Below are 24755 nucleotides of genomic sequence, written 5' to 3' on the forward strand. Positions count from 1 at the left end.
TGATCATGAGATAGAACTTTTAGAGTGTTTTCACTATTCAAGCTAATCAATTAGCATTTAATGTAGTAGAGATTAGGTGTAGAACTTCATTAATGTGGAGGTGATTGTTTTAGTGGTGTTTATCCTTCTTTGCACTTCCCGTGGTGGTTTAATAAAAGGTGGTACCTCGGTTCAAAAGGGAATTGGTTACCCGTGGTCCTTTCATCATCCGTCATAGGGAGGATTCAATTCATCACCTCCGTAATCGTAGTTAGTCCGGCTCTCCGTGGAAATGATCTCAGAATGTTCCCTTCTATCTATCAAATCACTTCATCCTTATCCGTGTCTTTGGGCTGGGCCTAGCTTTCTAAAAATGATCTTACTGGACTTTTGGTTTTCGGCCCAGGCTCATATTCATCCCCCACAAGAAGCATAACTTTAAAAGAGTTATACAGCTACATAAATTGCTTAATTTTTTTTTTCTTTATATATATATGCTAAACTCTTCCACTCTGTCTATGACAACTCAAAACCCCATGGCTCAATGGTATAATAGATTGACACCTCAAAACCCAATGGCTCAATGGTATAATAGATTGAACGTAAGAGTGTAAGACCTTTGAATTTACATCACGGCGTACCCCAAAAAAGCCCACCGCCTGGTCACTCCCGTGGGCTGCTAAGTACATTGGAACTCTACAACCGTCTAAGGGGAAAAGGTTGAGAGCACCTCGGGCGGTGTATTCATCCCCAAAAAAAAAAAAAAAACCAAAAACGAAACAAAACTTGGGCAGCATAAGTAAATTGAATTACTTATCGAAGTTCCAAATCGCAACTCTGAAAAAACTACAAATAGACCTCATTATTTCATACTTGATTAAACCACCCCTGTCGTTCACGCTATGAAATAACAATCTCATATTATAAATGTAAATTATGAGAAAACAGAAGAAACTCCAGTTTCGTCAACTGTACACAACGTCTTAACAATAATTTAGCTGCCTTGTTAAGTTCCTTGCGGTTTGGAACAGCATTTATCCAGTAAAATCTTCAGAAAAACATTTTATACCCAAACCAAAACCCCACGTTGGTACCATACCTACATTTTGAATTTGCAGTAGTGTGAGCGAAATGCTATGCTCTTCGCCTAAAAAAAATTAACTGCAGTAATTAAACCAGCTGATTGAAATCATACTTCGTAGTTGTCTCAGCCTTACAAACTACAAGAAACCCTCTTTTTTTGAGAAATCAAAAGGTAACACTCTCTCTTGTGAGCAAGCAGTATTAAAATGAGGAGCACCGTATCATATACAAACACCATCTAGCTAAAAACAACAGTGTCTCCAGTGACGACATGTATGATGCTGTTACAAGCCATCGTGTTAAAATCTAGGAGCTATACTATCGGGTAAGAAGGCTGTATGACGGCAAGTCTTCCAGCCGTGTGATGTCTTCAAGCAACTCAAGCAACTCTTTTTCCAGCTGACGCCGTGTGGATTTCATCACCGTCTGTAAAGAAAAACAATATAAGAGAACACAACTCATCAAAGACAAATTACAAACAATCGAAGAGCAGCCAGGAAAACAGCCATTGCTGCTAATAAACACAGCATCTGTGAATCCAAGAACAACTTCTCTAATAATTATTGATTCAAGCTATTTTTGTTAAGCAAGAGGACAAGTGGACAACCGAAGATCCTATCATGAGGTTTTCCATTAATCTGTTCATCGATGACACTGCCCACACAGGACTCATTGTAACTTAAAATGTTCTCGACATCACAACAAGGAAATCTCAGGTTGAAGAATACATACATTGAAATCCATATATGATGCACGCATATTAAGCCATTGTTGATCCATTAGCTTGAACGTGATGCAATAGAGAAGATCAAATGCCGATTCATTTTCTGTCATGCAAAAAACATCATAAGAGAAGATCAAATGCCATTTCATTTTGTCATGCAAAAAAAATTATGATGTTTGAAGATAAATACTTGCAATAGAAAATGACATTTAACTTAATGAAAGAACCAGATAATTCTTAACATAGATCCTCAGATAGAATAATGAATTGGCAACAAGGATACTTCCACAATATTTCTATACAACTTTCATAAACAAAAATGTAAAGCAATGCAGTAGTTCAAACTAAGAGCCAACACAAAATTACCTGCAAGAAACTTCAAAAAATTTGCTCCCACAAGTGTCCGTGGTTTGACTGTACAGTTAAATACACTGTTATCTGATGAAAAGCATCAAATTTATGACCATACTATTTTTCACAAATCAAATTCCAACTCAAATTAATTGACTTGAAAGACACAAGAAAACCCTTTGCCTTTCAAATCTGGCATTTTCAGCTAGCAGCATACTCTAGGATAAAATTATTTCAAAAATTAACACACATAAGCACAATTTGGATATGCCAGAAGGATCTATTTGTCATAGTATATAATATCCATATTTTTGCTCCTGGGCATGAGCATAAACTGCTTAGCCCATCACAAGTGAATGCATGACCTAGCAATTAGTTCTGGCAGATGAGTTTTACTAGCTAGAGGCGAGTCCAAAGGACTCTTCTAGTTTTCTAAAAAGAATTACCATTCCTCTCAGGAATGGTGGATAATCCTCATAAGAATTTAAACATGAAATGAACACAAAATGTTACTAACCTGATTCCAGATCAAGCATCTGTATAAGCATGAATGTGATATTCACACCAGCTACAGCAAATGGGTATTCCCACACTGACCGATCACCTTCCTGCTTTCGGAGAAGATCTTGGAAGGATTTCTACATTAAAAGGTTCAATAAGTTCTATAATTAACAAAATGAAAACAAGAGTTGCATATAAGAAAGGCAAAAATTAAAGATAAAACTTGCTGAAAATAACCTTCTAAAAATTGTTTGCAAAGCGGCACAACTTTTACAGAAATAAGAACAAGTTCATCAAAGACACAGACACACATGTATTACAAAAAGGTTGCACCTAGTGCACAAAGCTCCCACTTTTGCAGGGTCTAGGAGAGATTATGGTAGGCAGCCCTACCCCAAATTTCTTTGGAAGATGATTCCCAGACACGCAGGTATTACGCATTAGTAATGAATGTGCTTACTACGGTCATGCAAACTTGCACACAAAGTGTCCCATTTTAACACATGTATATTGAAATGATTGACATCTTACTAGTAATTACTAATTTCATAGAGTTATCCAAATCAACAGTCCATGCCTTAACGTCAGAATCAAAATATAAACATTACACGGGTAGAAAAACCAAAAACACAGAGGCATTCACAAAGGCACCACCGCACCATCCTTGAACAAAAAATGGGTAGAAGGCCCCAGGAGCACAAAGAAAATATTATGAACTATTTGATACTACCAGTGATTCATGACATTTCCACATTATAAGGGAATACCACTAGTGATTGTAACATAAGACAAGCATCTAACCAGTTGGGCCAAATTTTCTAGAGAAACAGTCAGATAATTTTTTTTTTTAAATGACCATTAGTTCTCCCATTCCCTCCAATGTAAAACGAAGCTATCAATGGTAAATTTCATTAGTGCCCCTCCTATTTTATATAATAAGGCTTTTAAACAAATTGCTAGTAACAAAATATCTATTTGTCAGCATTCAAGAATATTTAAGGAAAAGGAGTAGAAAACAAGATAAGAAACAGATTATACCGGAAAATTCTTCGCAAAGAACAACAAATTCTCCAATGATATGAAACCACCACCCCTACCAGATATCCAAATTCCATTAATTAGAGATATTAAGGTTAATAATACGAAAACAAAACCCAAAATAAAAACAGGAATTATCAATAAATGTGTGATGGATATAATGAATGAAATTCTAACTACCTAAAATCTGTTGATGGATCCTTGCCTTGCCAACCCATATCTTTCCACTGTTCAGATATTAAACCACGAAGTTCCTCTTCAGGAAAGGCAGCATTCCATAAAGCTCTTAAAGCTTCCTAAAACAAAGAATCACATAAAATATTAGAAGAGCCTTCGCAATTCCAAGATTGTTGGAATGTACTGGAGTTCCATGTAGATTTGATGAACTTTTCTCTCAATGTACAGAAATGCACATATATCAAACTAATAAACATAAGGAAATTGCTTATATATAGGAACTCTTCCAAATTAAGCTCGCATATATACAATGAATATAATTGGAAATTAAATCTACTTCCAGAAAGTTAACCGAATCTTTAGACAAAATGATACCTGGTGCTCAGGGATTGAACTATCATAGGCAACATCTATACGGCTCTGTAGCCTCTGCAAGCATTCCTCCTGACATCACCGATGTCAAAGAAATTTTGTGAACTTTCATGGAAGTAGTACTAATCAATATAAACCATGATACTAATCAATATAAACCATGAGGGTAGTTTAAGAAGACAAGTTTGCAAGCTTTAATATGTCCTAGTTTAATGAAAGAAATAAGATGAAACTGCAACAAATTAAAAGCATATAAAAATTGGTGCCAAATTGAAACAGTGCTTGACCAACATTGAAAACAATGATCCACCAGAATCATAGTGGCAAATATAGCAGGAAGAAATATTCCCTCCCTTCTTTTCTTTGCTCCCTTTCTCTTTTGTAATTTTTCTATTGTTTGGTTTTCTTTTTTGTTTTTCTCTGTTTTCCTTTTCTTGTATTTTCTAGGTTTGCTCTATGTTCTTCATGCATAGAGTAGCCTTTCGTTTATATATCATTCTTACTTATCAAAAAAAAAATATTCTATACTTCCAATAGATATGGTTTCTAGTCCCAAGAGAGCTGACAGGTCACAGTGCCATTTCAAGTCATTTTTCAATGACAGTATCAGTTTCCTAAGACAGCTACCTTTTACCTTTGGAAGTAAGAGCTTTCAATAAACTGCATAGGTAACAAATCTTTTGCTAGATATGCAGGCCAAATGAATTAAGATAACTGCCATAATATGATTTGGGAAGCACAAAAAAATATTTATTTTTATTAAATTTTGGAAGTCAATTTTTTTTTTAATTGGTCAGCTAGAGTTTTATTGTTTTATTAGGTTAATACTTTTTTATTTAATTTCCCTGTGCTGAGGTTATTTTGTTATTCAATAATTGGGATCTCCCAAATCAATTAGAATTAGGGTTTTCTATGTCAACTAGAGTTACGGTTGAATCATAGTCTATGTAAGTATGGTATTGTCCTCCTAAGGACAAAAATTAAAATTTGATTGATAAATAAAATCTCTTGAAATCTTTCCAATGGTCTAGTGCTGACTGCACCCAACCCTAGGTGCTAAATTCTAGAGGTTTTGTTCTCTCTTGCTAGGTGCTGACTCCTAGATTGCATGTATTTTCCTGACCTTAAATTTTATTACTACATCATTTTGGTTTTGTCCTATATCATAAATTTTTTTGAAATTCTATATACAAGATAACAGTGATTTCAGGCACTTGGAATACAAATCCCAATACATTCCACATGGACACATTGTAAGTGCTGCACTAAGGAGTAGAGGTGGACAATTTGAGGAGATGGTGGGCAAAAGGAGAAATAAATCTGAACTCAGCAGCAAGTTTGACCTATGTATTCTTTTGGATCCCCAATTGATTTTGTTGGAGCAATTCAAGTTGAATTACAGTTTGAATGTTAGCATAATATCATATAACTATGCCAAGACCAATCTGATGTTACATGCTTATAGCATACACCTTTTCGAAAAGACTTGTGACACTTCAGAATTAGAGCAGTCGCATAAAAGGGTTTTCACAGTGATGATTGAAAAGAGAAGAGTCTTGTATGATTGATTATATCCAGAAAGAAAAATTAGTGAATACAAATATAAGACAAAGTTTCCAATTTACATCGACCAATGACAGGTTTCCATGTCAGCCTAGGACATTCCAGACCAAACACTCACCTTCCAAAGGCATTTAAAAACAGAATTTAAGACAAAGTCATCTTTTGGTTTGTCAAAAAAGATCCATCCACAATGAAACAATGAAAATGGATGTAGGTTAGTGTGGTAATACATACAAGCAATTGTTCATCAGAGACAAGCAGAAAACAAGAATGTATGGGATAAATCACTATTTGACATTGAAGTCTTCAATTTAGTAATGAACTAAATCCGAATGACCATTCAATTACATGTCACCTAAACAAACATGGAAGAAATTAAGGGCTTAAGGCCCATGACAATCTGTAAAGATTAAAAGAAGTGCGAGATTTCACAAACTCAAAATGGGCATCCAGAACCCTTAGATTAGTTTGTGAAAGCTCCATGCAAGTTAGACTGCCTACAAATATGAACCCTATGCCAATTTCCATCAACCAAATGAAAAATAAGACCATAATTATTGGACATGCCGCCACAACAATCTGATTATTAAATTCAAAACAGAGATACCAAGAATGAATAGTGAAGACCAATAAAAATGATCTGTGGGAAATCATTGAAAACAAATCAGAAGGAAGTGCCAAACAAAGAGAGTGAGAGGGGTTACGTGCCCTCTCACAATGCAATTGAGACTAAGACTACAACTACAACGTTTAATACAAATCAGTACTTCATTATGCATCCATCAAATGTGATTTGTGAGAACATGGAAGTTATAAAAATCATTAGAGAACGTGGATATCCACCCACTAAACTCCCTTCTTCATAAAAGCTAGAGACTTAGAACCGACAGGGTACCCAAAGAGCATAAGAAAGGAACTGATGCCATTGTTCTTAACAAAAGCCAATTAATCAAATCTCAAGATTTTTACCTGGGCAGGGGTTAAATCAAATGAGGGACGAGCATCGTTTTCTCTTCTCTGTGCGCACACACAAGAAAGACCTCTTCCAAGCCATGCTGCTGATCCTGCTACAACTTCAGCTGTAAAAAGGTAAAACCCCCACTAATGAAAATCACCTTTCTAAATATTAAGCTGCAAAGTTTTATTTTCGGATCTTACATTTGACCACCCACTAATGAAAAAATCAACTTTCTAAATATTCAGTTGCAAAGCTATATTATCCGAATGTACATTATGACAGATTTAACTAGATCTACAAACTTCTTCTTTTGTCATCGGTAAAACCAAACCACACTGAACTGAAGACTGTTCACCGTCAACAGATTTTTGCAAAGTACGCCTTTAACAACAAATAAGGGCTGTTAGTTGATTTATAAACTACAATATCAAAGCAAAATCAAATCACATCAAGTCGTAAATGCAGGACACGCCCCCATAAATCACCATTTATACACAGTCAAAAAACACATTTACTGTTATCGATCAATTGAACAAAACTCGTAACGATACGAAACTTATCACGCAAACCTAATGCAATTTTTAAATTCTTTTGGCTGATTCAAAACTACAGCTATTCCAATCTAACATCTATGAACTAGAGTAACAACTAAACAACAGTGTTTTCGTCGCGATTATGATCTTCACAGACAGTAAATTTCACAGTAATACAGTAAAAAAAAATTCATACAAAATCAGAAACCAAAAAATAAAAAATAAAAAATAGTATTCATCACAAAAATTCACGCACCACAGCAAGCTAGAATATCAGAAAACATCAAGTCAGCGTAGAACTTCAGTTAATACTCAGTGCTATGCATCAATTACTCACTTCCAATTCACAGATCTAAACCTCAAAGAAGAAAAAGGCATTCAGAGAGAGAGAGAGAGAGAGAGAGTTTTCTAGAGAGAGAAAAAGAGAGACGAGGTAAATTCTAAAGAGAGAAAGTGAGCAAACAAAAAGAAGTACCAGAAGTTGAATGACATGTATTGCCTCGCTCCAGACCTTGTGAAATCCTCCTCACCGCTACAAATGACCCTCCTCTATCATCCATATTTACAGGCAATGCCACTACACAGTGACTTTCTCCTTCATCACCAACAAAACCCTAGCCAATCCTCTTCCTCACCAATCCGAAACCGAACTCCAATCCAAAATCCAAATCAAACTCTCTCTCTCTCTCTCTCTCACTCACTCAACCAAAAAAAAAAAAATCCAAACACTGCCGCAACGAAAAACCGCGAGCGGTTCGAACGGTACAGAATAATGCGGTTCGGAAAACGAACCGGAAATCGCAGATTCCGATGAGCAAGAACGAGAAATTCTACCAACTCCGGCGGGATTTCGGCGAAACAAAGCGAGAAATGGATCAGAACGGAGCTGAGGCCGAAAAACGGTGCCGTTTCTTGGAAGAACGAGAGCAATTCTTGAGGAAATGGTGTAAGGAGAATCGAAATCTTTCGAGAGAAACGAAAATGGCCGCAAAAAAGTGTGTATTGAGTACGGGTTAAAAGCTAGGGTTCGCTCAAGATCTGAGACTCGAACACCATGAGAGAGTCAGTTTCAGAGTCACACTTTGCATTTACATATAGCGCTCTCTCTCTCTCTCTCTCTCTCTCTCTGTTTGTATGAGGATGAGGAGGAGAACTTTTTTTTCTTTAGAGAGGAAATCGGAGATTAAAAACGCACTTCAGAATCTTAATTCTTTTAAAGCCTTTTTTTTTTATGGTATTTTTTTTTTTTTTTAACTGTGTTTATATATATATATATATATATATATATACTGTTTGGGAAAATATAACGGAATGGTTTGGAAATGATGGCGTGTGTGCGTGTGTGGGCTTTATGGGGACGGTGGCTTTGAACTGAAAAAAAGTTGAAAAGCGGGAAGTGAGGCTTTTTTACCACTTAACTGAAGGGTAACGGATTCCAGGGTGTTTTGGTAACTTTAATTTTTTTATTTTTTTTGGGAGAAGAACTGGAAACTTTATTTATCAGTTAGAAGAACGAAAGTGTGAAAGAAATATCCTTCATTTACATTGATAAATGTCTAACATATTTAGTTGGGTTGTGAGCTACAAAATTGTCTAGTTTGAGGGTATGTAAAAAACAAATATGTGTAACTTTCATCACTCTTCAAAGCATTTATAACCACTTCAGAATCTCCTTCTAGATAGAATGGTAACTTGATGTTAAGAGTATTTGGGTCAGCTTGTGTAAAAAAAAAAAAATCTGCCTATTTTATTATAAGAGCCGACTTTTTCTGTTTTACAAACTTACTTTTCAAGACACCGATTTTATACTATATTTTATTAAAATATCCATTATTTTAATTGTTTATTTATCTTTACACGCAACAACAACAACAATTGTTATCTACTCTCTTTTTTTACCCTCGCAAAACATAAAGAGAAAATACAAAAACTAAATGCAAAATGAATAGTGACAATGTCAAAGCTTACTTTTTCTGTTTTATAGACTTACTTCTCAAGACACCGATTTTACACTATATCTATTAAAATATTGATTTTTTATATATTTTTTAATTGTTGATCTATTTTCACACACAACAATTATCATCTACTCTCTTCCTTTATTCTTGCAAAACATAAAAAGAAAATACAAAAACTAAATGCAAAATGAATAGTGACCGTGTAAGAGCCTACTTTTTCTATTTTACCGACTCACTTTTTAAGATACTTTTGACACTACCTTAGATTATCTATTACATTATATTTTATTAAAATATTAATTTTTCTTGATTTTTTTTTTTTTTTTGTTTATTTTTCTTCACATACAACAATTGTTATCCACTCTATTCATTTATCCTTGTGATACCTAAGAGCCTACATTTTATATTTTACAGACTCACTTTTTAGGACACATTATCTCAGATTATCTTTTTTACGCAAAATTTTATTAAAATCGCGAATTGTCTTGATTTTTTTTTAATTGTTTCTCTTTTTTTGCACACAACAAATATCATCCACTCTATTCCTTTATCCTCACAATTTGTAAAGGGATAATAAAAAACTAAATGTAAAATGAATAGTAATAATGTAAGAGCCTACTTTAGCATAAGAGCCCACAACAACTACCATCCACTTTATTCCTTTATCCTCACGATATGTAAGGGGATAGTGAAAAATTAAACGCGAAATGGATAGTGATAATGTAAGAGCCTACATTATATATTTTACATACTCACTTTCCAAGACACGACATCTCTAATTATTTATTTTACACAACATTTTATTAAAATATCATTTTCTTAAATTTTTTTTAATTGTTTCTCTTTTTTCATACACAATAATTACCATCTACTCTTTTCCTTTATCCTCACGATATGTAAAGAGATAATAAAAAATTAAAAGCAAAATGAATAGTGACAGTATAAAAACCTACTTAAGCATAAGAGCCTACTTTTTTTTATTTTAAGTCTCACTTTTCAAGACGCTCTATGTCAAATTATCTATTTTACACTACATTTTATTAAAATATCAATTTTCTTGAATTTTTTTAATGGTTTCTCTTTCTTCACACACAATAATCATTATCTACTCTCTTCCTTTATCTTCGGGATACTTAAAGAGAGAATAAAAAGCTAAAAGGAAAATTAATAGTGACAGTGTAAATTTATACAGTTATTATAGCAATTTTGCAATTTTACACATCTTTAGCTTGACTGATATGAGTGATTTTAGGGCTTAAATGTGTAAATTTATACCTTTTATATTTTTCATTGACTAATATGAGTGATTTTAGGGATTAAATGTGTAAATTTTGCATTGATGCCTTTTAAATGTGCGATAGTCACTCTACAAGTATAAGTGCTTGTGGGGTGTAAAGGATAAGGGTCAAAGTTCAAGTCTCTAGGAGGGAGTTTTACATACATATACACTTAGATTAAGTTAAAGTAAAATTTCTATCTTGTATAAAAAAAAAATAATAAAAAAAAATTTAAAATTAAAAAAAATTAAAAAATTAAAATTAAAATTTAAAAAAAAAAAAAAAAAACAACTTAAGGAGAACAAATTCAAGTGTGTTTTGGTAACTTGATGTTAAGAGCATTCAAATCAACTCGTGTAAAAATTTCTATCTATTTTAGCATAAGAGTCTGTTGCTTTTTTATAGACTCATTTTTCAAGACACTGCATATCAAATTATCTATTTTATACTGCATGTATTAAAATAACCAAAAATCTTGATTTTTTTAATTGTTTCTCTTTCTTTACATACAACAACCAACATCCATTCTCTTTTACTAAAAAACTAAATGCAAAATAAATAGTGTGCAATGTAAATTTATAGTTACTGTAGCAATTATATATTTTTACACAACTTTACATTGATTGATATGGGTGAATTTTGGATTTGGTTGGCTAAAATGTTATACTTTTTCTATTATGCAAGCACTAATGCAGTATGTTTGGTGCTTTGACTTATGAGTTATAAGAATGGTATTCGGGTGGTAATTCATGTCTGTACTTCATAGCATGTTGAGTTAAAGGTATTTAACTACATGGGTCAACTAAATACTACATGTTTAACAATCGTGTCAAAACTATTAAATCCTAACACAATCTACTTTTTTTTAGGTAGGTTGATATGATGTCTTATGTGTAAAAACAAATTGTAAGGTTGACCTAAACATGAACCACTTCAATCCGTATAGTAAACAGGTTGTATTTGGTTAACAAAGACACTACTTGTTTCAATGAAGTTCGATCCAAAATTTAGAAATATATTCAATCTATGAAAGAAAAACATAAATAAATAAGAGTTTTTCCCCCTCTTTAGTAAAAAGGCTAAAATCTATTCAAGTAAATACAGACTATGAAAATATTAGTAGGTTTTAGAGAACCATTAGTGGATGCGTTAAAGTTCTCCTCTCTTATTTTTCCCATAAAATATAAAGAATCTGTCTTCGTGATAATCTCTTGTCCTCTCTTTTTTCTTTATTTATGTTTGCTTGTCTGTTTAAATGTTTTTTTTTTTTAGAAAACAATAGTACTTATTAGAATACAAAAACATAAAAAGTAATTAATATATACTTGTTAAATGCAAACGTTTACAAATAAAGCAACAATTTTTTTTATTGCCTGGCAAATTGCTTCAACCCTCATTAATATTACAATACAAAATTCCTTATTTATTAGAATATTTATTTTAAATTACACTTCATTTTTTTTTTTTGGGAAACCAATTACACTTCAAATTTTGAATTGCTATTAACTATCAGCAAATGAACAAATTTACATGATTTTCTCAGGTGAAATTCTTTGAACAGTAGGTCAAACTTCAAGGTACAAGATCTTCTTCATTTCATTAGAAATGGAGAATCTATTTTATGGCTAGAATATTTTTTTTTTTGGATTTAATAGTATATAGAGTGCCACATCATTTAAAATAACTTGATAGTTTGTACAACTTTAGATTTGTAATATTTAATCAATTAATATGAGTCATGTGATAAATCTATTTTAAATATGGAGAGGATCTATTACTAAACTCCAACTGCCCAAGGGCAAGGGTAGGAGTAAAAATTGCTAAATTATAATCTATATTTTCCAAATTTTTGAAAGAACATCATTTTAATTAAGGAAATATTTTTAGAAACTTTTTATGACAAAATAGGGTAATTAAAAATTAAAAATGGAAAAATTTACAAATAACCTAAATGCATTGGTTTAAGAAATATTTTTAGAAACTTTTATGAGAAAATAATTTTTTTTTATTTTTACACATTTCATATTTCTCATAAAAGAGGTATAAAAAAAATTGGCCTAAAAACATCCGTTAGCTGGGCCCAAATATAAATTACAAAGATAAAAAGACCCTTTTGAAAAAGACTTAAAAGAGAAAAAGGGGTCACATGGGATGTTGCTAACATGGACCATGCCATGATGTATATAGACTTCATTTATGTGAGAGACCCTACACCAACATCATGTTGTACTTTGCTCCTTTAATATCAGGATTTTGCTTTTGTGTTGGTCGTGCTATTATCAGGATCAGTGCCTTCAAAATTAATTAGAGTTATGGTCCACGCGCATGGGTCTTCACTAAAGTTGTGGCTACTTTACGTTTCGGTGAATCTAACATGAAAGCATTCATGCTTTTGTGTATGCCTCAACTTTTTTACATGTGGCATGCATATGAAAAAGCTAATGCTAAGTTTGTCTATCTAATTTAATTAATTATCTAGCTCTCCTTTTTTTAATGGCAAAAGAAAATTTTTCTAAAAGCATGTGTAATAATTTCCTTGAAAAAACAATGTGGTTTCTGAAAAGTAACTTGTTGTTGAATGTTGAGACCATTCCAACAATATTGGAAAATATATTATTTTTCTATAAAAAATGAAAAAGAAAAATGAGATATATCCGTTGTTTTGAAACCCAAACCGGAATGAGCGGTCTGATCAGATTAATCGGAAACAAGTCCATAAGTTAGTTATATTCGTTACAAACTTGAACTTGCTTCCAATACAAGCGAATAAACATGTCCAAAGTCCAAACTAGTGGGCCACACGCTTTTTTTTAGTAAGGAATGAGAAATTAATATATATATATATATATATATATACACACACACACAATTTAAGTATGAAATTTATTAAAAAAATATTAAATGACATGTCACAATTTGACATCGATTGAACGCTTAAACTTCGGTCTTACCTCAAAAATTTTGAACTTTTAAAAAAAAATTAGGGAAAAAATTAGTGCGAAAGTAGATTATTATTTAACAATCAGTGTGTAACAAAAATCTTCATATATTTTTCATGGTACCGACCAATTTTATTTTATTTTTATCATTTAAAAAAAATGCTTTTCATGCTAAGAGTTGCAGTTTTATGAGATCGAATTTATAGATTATTGGGACACTAGACTATTAAATCACGCAAAGCCCAATGAGGGTCCTCCAACCAAATACATGGCCACTACTTTTTTTTGATTAATTTCCAGCCTATAATCATGTAGTAATTTAGCTCATGAATTATTTTTGGTTTCCTTGACATATATTGAAATTGGGTATCACATTTTCCAATTTAAGCATTTTCATTGAAGGTTGCACACACATGTGCATTATGTCCCCTCATGATGCTTGAATATCGTCACTTTTATGATCCAATTCCAAATATCCTGGCCAAATGCATACAATGAATAGTTCGGCAGCAATGGAATCATCCCAAATTACCAATCTCAAAAAAGACTACTGCTAGTTTAGATGGTGAAATTTACAAGGCCATGGAGTCTCCACATCATGCGTTAGAACCAAGGTTAGTATTCACTTATAAAAAATTGTATAATTGAAAATGAAAAACTTGTACAAGTAGTACAACCCCACCACCGACTGTCCAAATATCAAAAAGAAAATGAAAGAACAACTGTTGCATAAGAAGTAGTGAACAAGGCTTGAATGAGGTTTATATGCTATTCAATGGAATGAATATTATATATCTCATGTATTCTTGGTTTGATCGTCATAATAATAACAAATATATGAGTTAAACTTGAAAACTACCTTAGCTAAATCTTAATTTGTATATGGCAATCAACATATATGGCATTATCAAAAAAATAAAAAATAAAAAATTCTATGGAAAGTTGGTGAAAGGGGCAAAAATTAGCATGACGAACCTTTACCATATTGGGCCTGACGGATCCAAGCCCATGGGCCGGCAATAGGTGAGCCCAGGGCCTAGAATAATTCCAGATACTTATTACACACGTTGGAAACCTGGTAGAGTCTTAAAGGAAATCAGACACCTAGTGCAAAGAGCATTCCGAAAGATACGTGCATTAATGAAAGATCCTCTCTACAAGGAAATGTTTTGTCCATCACATTTGGGATTACTCAAGAGGATTCCTATAAGGAAAAGACTTCTATATCAAGGAGGAGAGGCCAACCTACTACTACTACTATAAAAGCCCCAATACCCTCACAAATCAAGGTACGCATAATTTACCCTCTTTAGCACTCTAGAGTTATGAGAATAATTCTAACTTGACTTTCGGAGGGTATTTAGCTGGCACTACACCGGTGCTCTCTGTGAGGTCTTTTATTATTTTGTTGTGCAGGTCTACTTTGAGCGTGCGAGTACTGCGTGATCTATTGGTGATCGTTTCGGCATCATCAGTTGGAAACATTCAACAAAGCATTGTTTATTACTTTAGTGTCGTTAATAGATATAAGTCTGTATTAGATTTGTGTTAACACTTGAATTAAAAAGAAAGGCTCTCCTCCAATTGAATTCTCCAATTTCGGTCCTCTCATTTTTAACTAAATGTGTGATACAAGACATTTATTTGATTTAGTCGAAACTTTACCCTCAAGCTCTTGTGAACAATATCTTCACGCCAAAGGCACTCTATAAAGCATCATTGCACTGAAAATAGATTGGCACAACAATGTCAGCCGCAAAGCTAATACAAAATTGAAGGCATTGGCATCAAGAATCTAAATGCGTTTTGTTGTTGATTGTTTATTTATTGAAAGTACCGTAAAAATAAAGATGAAAAAGTTCTTTTGATGTACAATGTACTAACCAAAATAAGCTCAAAAACTAGGTTTTTCTTTTTTTGGGGGGGTGCTTGTCAAATGCACTAGAGAGCTAGCTAGCTGTTCTAGCATCCCATTGTGCTAGCTAGGGCATGATACCAGTTACCAAACTGATCAGAGAACACAATGATTAGTGGGTTTGGCAAATAGATTTTGGATATTGTTAGGCAAAACTTCATCAATGTATATCTTATAAGTTCATTCCAACTCAGCATGCCACTGAAATGGGTGAATTTCTGGGTGGAGATAATTGGGTTATAGACAAAAACATCATAGTCACTACTCACTAGTCAATATGCCTTGCCCACTTCGTGAAGATTAGTACTCTTTTTATATGGCACCCAAGCAAACACAATTATTCATCCACATTGGAGGGTATAAAATCTTTTCAGATTTGATGTCTCTCTTATATCAGTAATATCACTTTTAGACTTTTACCATAACAACAACCATGCATTGATAAACATTGAAATGAGATTATAGTCGTGTTGTTACCATTCTGCAGGTATGTCAAATCATCAGCTTCGTTAAAAAACGAAGACTATAAACACTAGGGAACAGCTTTATTGTAGTTTGTTGTTACTGTAAAATAATGGGTCAACTAAGGCCCCATAGCCATAGGCTGTATTTGTTCATCATGGCACATCAAAGATGATATATATGTTACGATTATAGTTATGATGATAGGGCAAAAATTGGGTCCCCTGTGAGCTAGAACCGTTAGGTTTATTGTTTGTATTTAATTTTGAACACGTGTTATGATCTTAAATTAGATTTTTTTTTTATCCTAAATTATACTTCATTTTTCACTTTATCTCCTAAACTATCAAAATGCACAATTAGCCTCCAAGTAAGAAAAGAGCAATGTGGGTTTATTTGGAAAAGTTTATTTTTATTGATTTATTGAACTTGAAAAATTAACTAGATAGAACGGTTGTTCTTATTTTTTTTTTTTTTTTTAAATTTAAAGAGTGTGCACAAGCTAAATAACCTACAGTTGTTCTTATTGAAAAAAAATTAAAAGAGCGTGCACAAGTTAAATAACCTTTAAAAAACAACAACTTAATTTCATTATACCACTCATCCAAACAAAGTCTAATAATAACTACTTATTGAGATGGATGTCATGTACTTTAAAATAATGGGTCATTTCTATTGTACACATTTTTTTTAATGTTGTACCACCTTTTCTCAATATATATATATAAAACATACCACCTTATTATTAACTGCTCACTTATTTATTATTATTATACTATTACATTAGGCAATATCATATTAAAGAGTGTGCACAAGCTAAAAAACCTACAGTTGTTCTTATTGAAAAAAAATTAAAAGAGCGTGCACAAGTTAAATAACCTTTAAAAAACAACAGCTTAATTTCATTATACCACTCATCCAAACAAAGTCTAATAATAACTACTTATTGAGATGAATGTCATGTACTTTAAAATAATGGGTCATTTCTATTGTACACATTTTTTTTAATGTTGTACCACCTTTTCTCAATATATATATATATAAAACATACCACCTTATTATTAACTGTTCACTTATTTATTATTATTATACTATTACATTAGGCAATATCATATGTATGTAAATAATTAAGATCATATAAGTATAATAAATATATGTCAAAAGTCTTGTAACTCAAAGACAATACTCAATTCTCTTCACGTGGACAACATTGGTTTAGTCATTCTTTTTCCCTTATTATAAGCCAACAAAATAAAAGGATGGTGCGTATAAAAAAAAGTGTGTCGTTGAAGTCTCCTTAAAGTAATATACATAACAAGCTTTTTTATTTCCTTTTGGGAGAAGGTGAAAAATATAAATTTAATTTTCCCACTTACTATTAATGATGGGGTGTAGTTACTTTTTTATTTTTTGGGTATTATATAGATAAAATAAAGATACCTATTCAAAGTACAAATTGAATTAGCCTAGGGGTTTGTACACCTGGACTTCCCGTAAATACACAAGGTCCATAAAATTAAAAAAAAAAAGCTTGGCTATTTCAAGTTCTTAAAAAGGTTAGTCATAAGCAAGCATATTTAATTGTTAGCTTCTCAGTATATGTGCTATATTAACACCTGCAATGGTTATCAAAAAAAATATATATATTAACACCTGCAACGGTTGAGAAAGGATGCCCCTTTTATTTTTGGATGAAGAAAGAACGATTCATTTGGATGAAGATATATATTTGACTTTAGCCTATATTAAAAATTAATTAGTGTCTTGGTCTAATGATAAAGAACTATCTTTAGGAGCAGACGCCATAGCAGACGTCATAGGTTGAAACTCTCTAAAAAAAAAAAATCAAGAGGGGAAGTAATATGAGTGTGGTAAATGTTAAACAATGCCCTTAGGTCATTGGTTTAAGAGCTATTTTTAGGAATATTTTATTGGAAAAATAATAAAACAATAAATGTTATTGACAGCTTTTTATATTTTCCATGAAAGTGATGTCAAATTTTTTTTATTATAGTTTATTAACAATTGCTTTAGGGGTATCTGTTAATATGATCCTATGAGTATCAATAGTATTATGGTAACCTAAGTCTTAGGCTAAAGTCAAATCGTCTCTAATAGCCTCTAACTCAGCAAAATAAAGCCTACTTAACAATATTGACGCTAGTTGTTAACCATAAGAGGTAAATAATACCAGATCATGAGTTTAGCCATATTGAAAATGAAGATGTCAATGACAACTATGGTTTAAAAAACTGGATAAAACTGGCCAATTCAACCGAGAATCGGACCCTAAACCGTTTGGTAAATACTGGCTAAAACTAATAAAAATTTGTAGTTCAACTAGTAAAAATGGGGAATCAGAGATTTAGACCCCTTTTCGATTATTTGACCACTCCAACTTTTAAAACCATGATGACAACAATAGAATTATGGAAACTTATAGAATAAATCCGAAGTACAATAAATGCACATTTTCTCTTCTCACATGAATAGTGGATCCTATCATGAATAGTTTGGGAGTACAATTAATGTGTACTCCCTTAACTCCTCTCACATGAAAATTATATCCCATCGAGTAATTCTTAGGTACTCCTGGAGTACGAAGAATGATACTCTCTCTTCTCACATTCATGGTGGGGTCCACTCATTAAATTCATGGTGGGATTCACCATGAATGTGAAAGGAGAAAACACTATTTCTCTGTGCTCCGGGAGCACTTAAAAATTTTCCTATCCCATCATGAATTTAAGTAGTGAGACTCATTATTATATAAGAAGAGGAAGTACGCACTTAATGTACTCTTGAAATGTTCTACAATTAACCTAAAATCAAGAAGTTTTGGTTATACAATAATTTCAATAAGAAGAGAGACGTAGTTTAAAAATGGGTGATAGCAATAGCAATGGTTGTATCGGCCTATCAGGTGATGGATAGTTTAGAGTTAATGGCAGTGGCAAGACATGGATTAGAGAGGTAGTTTAAAAATGGATGACGGCAATAGCAATGGTTGTGTCAGCCTGTCAAGTGATGGATAGTTTAGAGTTGAAAACAATGGCAAGACATGAATTAGGGAGGTAGCGGATAAAGAGAAACACCATTGCCCCCACTTGTTAATTATTTTCCTTCTTTTCTCTTACAACAAGTGAGAGGAAGATGATTTTTGAATTTATTTTATTTTCATGAGAGAGACATGATAGTATGATTGAATTACAAGACTTTCAACTCTCTAAAAACTATCGTTTCTTAATCTTTTTTTCCTCAAAAAAATTTTGGCAACTTGATTTCTAAACATGACTAAAACAAACTATGTTTGAGTCAAATCAATTGCAACCTTCACAATTAACATTTTAGAAATATTTACAATTACAAATTTAACATAAAAAGAAAGGGAAAAAAATCAGTAGGACCAAAAATGCAAGTGAAACCCTAAAAATTGTATGATCAATGAACTCTTGGAGAGGGACCAATAAGAAATTGATAGTTGTTTAACCATTAAAGTTGACTATCCTCCATACTCAGTGTCCTAAATCCTATTTATTCTCCTCATTAATTTTAGGTACTTCTCCATCAATCCATTGCTATCCTTAATCTTCTTTTTAGTTTTTTTTTTTTTTTTTTTTGGCGAATAAACCGAGAATATTATTAAAATAAAACAGAAATAGCATCCAAAACTGCAACAGGAAGAATATGCGAATTACAACAAACAGTTGACCTATGTACAACTACAAATTTAACTAATCAATGATCAGTAGTAACCTCCAATGTTAAGCTCTCTCCTAACCCAGTTAAAATTACAATTAACAAAAACACTTATCTAGGCAACAATATTCTTTTAGTTAATGCACAACTAAGGTACATAAGTTAACCATCATTTAAAAAATAAATAAAATATGAAACACAAAACTGCAACATGAATAAAATATAGGGAAAATTACTTGATCTTGCCCAGATTAAGCAACCTGAAGCATGCGTCCCATACATGTTGAATCTTCCAAAAAGATTATATAAAACAAAAGGGTCTCAAATTTTTTAATAAAATTAGTTCAACAGTATATATCCTAACATCAAGGTTGAACGCTTAGAAAAAGAATTAAAAATTCTTGAGTCATTTTTCTTTCCCATTACTCCATTGATACAGTATCTTGCAAATATTTCTGCAATCTCATATTTTAATTTTCATTCTTTCTGTTTTAAAAGAATCCAACTATCACTTTGACCAAAATAGACCAAAATAGACCAAGTAAAACCCATGATTATGACCTTGGTTGAAGCATAATCATTAGGTTTGCAAAAAACTGAACAAGAAATTAAAAATATAACACAAATCACAAATATTCTGATTTAAGAATACAAAAGATTCAGTCAACTCATCTTTTTGAGTAACATCTCTCAATGCTTTATAGTCAAATAAAGAATTACTATCACCAGGGATTTGCTTAATAGTTAATAGAATTGGATCTAGCCCAGAAAGTTTAATAATTCTCAGTAGGTAAAAAGAAAAAGTTAACCTAATATTTGGGTTTAATTATCCAAGATAGCATGAAAAATTCCATTTTTTCCTTGGAACTTGGACATTAATTTATCAATTTTTTGACACATAATTAGATGCTAGGTTTAGATTGCAACTGCCCAACAGAAAGCTAGGAACATTGCTCAACGTATACTCGTGATTTTAGTTTAGATTTGGTCAAATTAGATGTGCCTGTCACGTTGTGGACTACAAAATACAATTATAATATTTCATTTAATAAATAAATAAGATATACAATTATTATAATATTACCATTTCCATAACACTAAAATTTGAGGTGGAAATGGAACCTCTATTCCATCAAGACCTTTGTCGGATCATAACCCATGTGTATTGGGTATCCCTTTTTAATTTCATGGTTTTCTTAGATGTTTTGATATTATATTAAATTGAAAATATAATTAAAAATAATGCAATGATTTCCCATTTAAACATAAATGTATATTATCCTATATTTTGGATTATGCAACCTTACCTCCTGTTGATAAGGTTTGCAATTAGAGGAGCAGTTTATGTATACTTTTGGATTAGGTGTTTTTTTTTATATATAAATTAAATATAAAATTTTAAAGTCTCATTTTCCTAAATAAAGCGCTTGAGCTTCTTTTTAAAACTAATAGTTGTGAGTTGTGACAGCTATGGTTTACTAGTTTCCCTTCTTGCAGTTTTGGATTTAACGGGTAAGATGTTATTGTGGTAATGATTAGATAAGAAAGCCACTCTAATCATCCCTTTCTACTTTCTATTTCATTAAAAATAAAAATCTAATATTTGTGATATTTGAAATTCATTTTTACCAAATCTAATAGTTGTGGCAGGCTGACAGCTACAGTTTATCGGTTCCCAATTTGTAAGCTCAACTCAGCGAGTAAACTGCTATTATGGTAACACCTAAATAGAAAAATTACTCTAATTGCCCCTCCTAAATTTTTTTGTTCATTAAAAAATAAAAATAAAAAATCTAATAGTTGTGACATTTTGAAATCCATTTTTGCAGAATCCAAGAGCTTCCTTTAAACTATAAAAATAAATAAATAAATAAAAATTCCCTCTTTTTGTGAGCCTCAGGTGGTAGGCAAGGCAAGACCTCATCATCTTACGGAAGAAGCACGCTAGAACAGTAGTAACCACATAAAATGGGCTCATAATGCTAGTAGAAGATAAAATAGATAAGTATAAGCTTCTTCTTTTTCATAAAGGAGAGGACCCAAAGGCCACTTTTGCAATAGAGTCTTCATCAAAAAAGGTGTTCTCTCTTTTAATTATCATCCATATTCAATGAAATTGGACTAGATGTGGGCACCTGTACCAAACAAATGATTCGGATTTTGTTCCACAAACCTTCGACTCTTGTAGACTACCAAACATCTTTTAAAGCCAAGAAAAAGACCAGTGAGAGAAAGAGAGAGAGATCATAAATCAAAATGTCCTACCCAATATTAGGCCAGTTAGCTTTTTGAGCTGTCCAATTGTGAAAGATTTGGGCTTATTGAAACACTTTTTTAAAAATAAATAAATAAATAAAAAGTGTCAATTCTTTAAGCTACTTAATAGTTATTGATTTAAGTAGGGTTGATTGTATAATTAGTAAATTTCAATAATGTTATACAAAGGATTTTGAATAAAATACGAACTTCCTTTTTTGAGCTGATGGACCTAACTTGTAGCTTGGTGGCCGAAAAGGCAAAAAAATATCCTAAACTAGTTTAGATTGCACGTATGTATTTGTGATTAGTTGGGGTACTTGAAGAGTCTTAATCACCTTGTCGATAAAAAAATACAAATAAAGTTTGAGGCAAAAAAAGTCCATATTATTATTCTTGTTGATTTTTCCCTTCTTTCTAAATTTTGCACTAGACACCCCCTGTCAAAATAATAGTAACAACAACAACTAGTCGTTAGTTAATCCATGCATTTAAGTTTTAACATAATATGATTTTTATCATTCTTTTTTTTTTCTTTCGAAATTTAAAATTTGAAAACTATGATGGTTGTTATTAATAGACATTTATTATGATTAAGTTGTATATGGAACTATATATTCTAGAATTATGCATTTCTTATGATTGTATCTTTTTTTTTTTTTTTTTGAGAAATTATTATGATTGTATCTGTATATGAAATTATATAGTCTATTATTTAAAAAAATATATGAAGTACCAAGATTGTAATAGAGGATTTAAATATACAATATAATTTATATTCAATTAAAAAATATATAATATAGTAACGATGTGTAAAATTGTAAGACCTCAAAAACTAATATAGTAGTGGCACAGTACAATGAGTTCAACCAAAATTCAAATAATTTCATTTTGTATGTGTTCCTAATTTTTATTTTTGGCTTGATGGTCCTAGCATGATTACTAGGTAGGTCTTGTCCCCTTCATAGGATAGGAAGTCCCCATTGAAGAAAGGTATGTGGGTCTACAAAATTTATCACTTGGGTTGGTTTAATTCATGAAAAAAGACTCCTTTATGTTATGATGATAGAGCTGTATTTTCTTTGTTGCCAACATTGGTGACCAAGAAAGCATGTGCTTTATCAAAGTTGAAAAATATAATAAGGGACCCCATGCATAAATTGAAGAAGAAGAAGAAGAAGAAAAAAACTTGGCTCCATTGAATGCATCTCAAATTGAAAGAAAAGTTTCTTCGTCTGTGGAGTCCAAAGTCCAAAGTTTGGACTCCAAGCCCATGAAAAGATTTGAGTATCCGTTATTAGATGAGGAGAGGCTGAGTTTGATATCAATGGATTTGATCAACTATTAGTTTTGGGCCATACCACAGTCACAGTCAGACCTGGCTTCATCATGTCAAGCTGACTATCATGCTGGGCTTTGTCACCTCATACAATAGGCTTAAAAACCTGGAACTGGGTATATGATATCAGTCTTAGGGGTGTGCATGGGTCGGGTTGGGTCAGGTTGAGGAAATTTTTTGACCCAACCCACCATGGTGGGTCAAAAAAAATTCAACCCAACCCAACCCATCACATAAGTTCAACCCAACCCAACCCAACCCACATGGGTCGGGTTGAACCCATGGGTTTGACAAATTTTTATTGTTATTATTATTATTAAATTGAGTAGAAAAAAAAAATTAATATATTAAAAAAACCTAAGGATTAGTATCAATGTAACTCCTTAAAGACAAACAACACTAATAACTAAACAACAATAGCAATTTATTAGGATTTGTGTGAACTAATTGACTTTTATATAGGATATAAAGAACTGACTATTTAAAAAAATTTATTAATTATATAATATATTAATTATATATATATATATATATAAATTAAATTAGTATTAGTATTAGTAGGAGGAACTGAGGAAATGTTGCTCTACAGTTAGTTTTTTTTTTTAAATTATTAAATATATATATATATAAGTGCCCTACAATTGATTTAAAAAAATATTAAATATAAAATATATTTTAAATATATATATTAAATATGGGTGGGTCGGGTCGAGTTTGGCGGGTTTGTAATTTTATGACCCAAACCCAACCCGACCCACCATAAAAAAATTTTTTGTAACCCAACCCAACCCACCAAGCCTTAAAAACCGACCCAACCCGGTGGGTCGGGTTGGGTTGGGTCGGGTTTGGCGGGTCGGTGGGTTTTCTGCACACCTCTAATCAGTCTGAAGCAAAGCTTATGAACACTTACTTTTTTTTTTTTTTTTTTGCAATTTTTCACAATTTGTTAAGGTGTTTTTTTTTATTCTTTCCCTTTTTGTTTAATCTTTATCTCATTAATGATGAAATCACTAAGTGATGACAAATTACTTCCAACTCACCTCAAAACCAACTTGTCTCACTCATGTCCTACACAAGTTTTTCGAACATCAAAGATCAGTAAAGACACTCATGATCTAATCCTAACTTACTCGTTATCATCTTTAGAATTTTTTTTTTATTTAAGTAATAAGTTTTGGTTGGAGTAACTATCATTTGTATATGAATCTATAATTGACATTAGTTTTATCATGTATTAATCACAAGAAGCTATATGACAAGTATAAAAAAAAATTGTGAAGCCATGAGGGTATGGGTGCGCTGATGAAGCAGCATCATGTTCATGACTCATGAGGACGGTTGAAATAAAGTTCTTCAATGCATAAGAGTTAGGAAGGATAAAGGTGTGGTTATCTATGATGACAGATGTCATGCACTGATGATAAAGTCTAGCTATCTTTGGGGAAAATTTTCCTTATTAATCTCAAAAGATTTTTCTTTTTTTACCGGAAGCTCATTGGAATTAATTAGGGATAGCAAAAATTCTTCTTCTTATTTGACTAGCCACGTCTTACTCCTCTCTAGGATGGGGTTTTGCTCACCTTATCCCACCTTGAATGTGTGTGTGTGTTTATATATATAACTGTTGTCTC

General features: G+C 32.1%; 1 protein-coding gene across 4 annotated transcripts; it reads right to left on the reverse strand.

Annotated features, from left to right (window-relative positions):
- Nucleotides 1-962: 962 nt before the first annotated feature.
- On the reverse strand, nucleotides 963-8469 carry LOC115986697 (ELMO domain-containing protein A-like). Of its 4 annotated transcripts, XM_031109947.1 has the most exons (10): nucleotides 7755-7967; nucleotides 7536-7631; nucleotides 6758-6867; nucleotides 4229-4297; nucleotides 3857-3972; nucleotides 3677-3731; nucleotides 2655-2775; nucleotides 2153-2224; nucleotides 1795-1889; nucleotides 963-1488 (listed from the first exon to the last, which is right to left on the reverse strand). In XM_031109947.1, the coding sequence occupies exons 2-10, from the start codon at nucleotides 7561-7563 to the stop codon at nucleotides 1381-1383; spliced, it is 774 nt and encodes a 257-aa protein (XP_030965807.1). In that variant the 5' UTR covers nucleotides 7564-7631; nucleotides 7755-7967; the 3' UTR covers nucleotides 963-1380. The 4 variants fall into 4 exon arrangements, with proteins under 4 accessions (XP_030965807.1, XP_030965805.1, XP_030965808.1 ...); XM_031109945.1 differs by lacking the exon at nucleotides 7536-7631 and having other exon boundaries at nucleotides 7755-8469; XM_031109946.1 differs by lacking the exon at nucleotides 7536-7631 and having other exon boundaries at nucleotides 1133-1488; nucleotides 2153-2200; nucleotides 7755-8396.
- Between the last annotated feature and the right edge of the window lie 16286 nt (nucleotides 8470-24755).

The sequence above is a fragment of the Quercus lobata genome, chromosome 4 (genome assembly GCF_001633185.2).
Source record: "Quercus lobata isolate SW786 chromosome 4, ValleyOak3.0 Primary Assembly, whole genome shotgun sequence".
NCBI classification, from domain to species: Eukaryota; Viridiplantae; Streptophyta; class Magnoliopsida; order Fagales; family Fagaceae; genus Quercus; species Quercus lobata.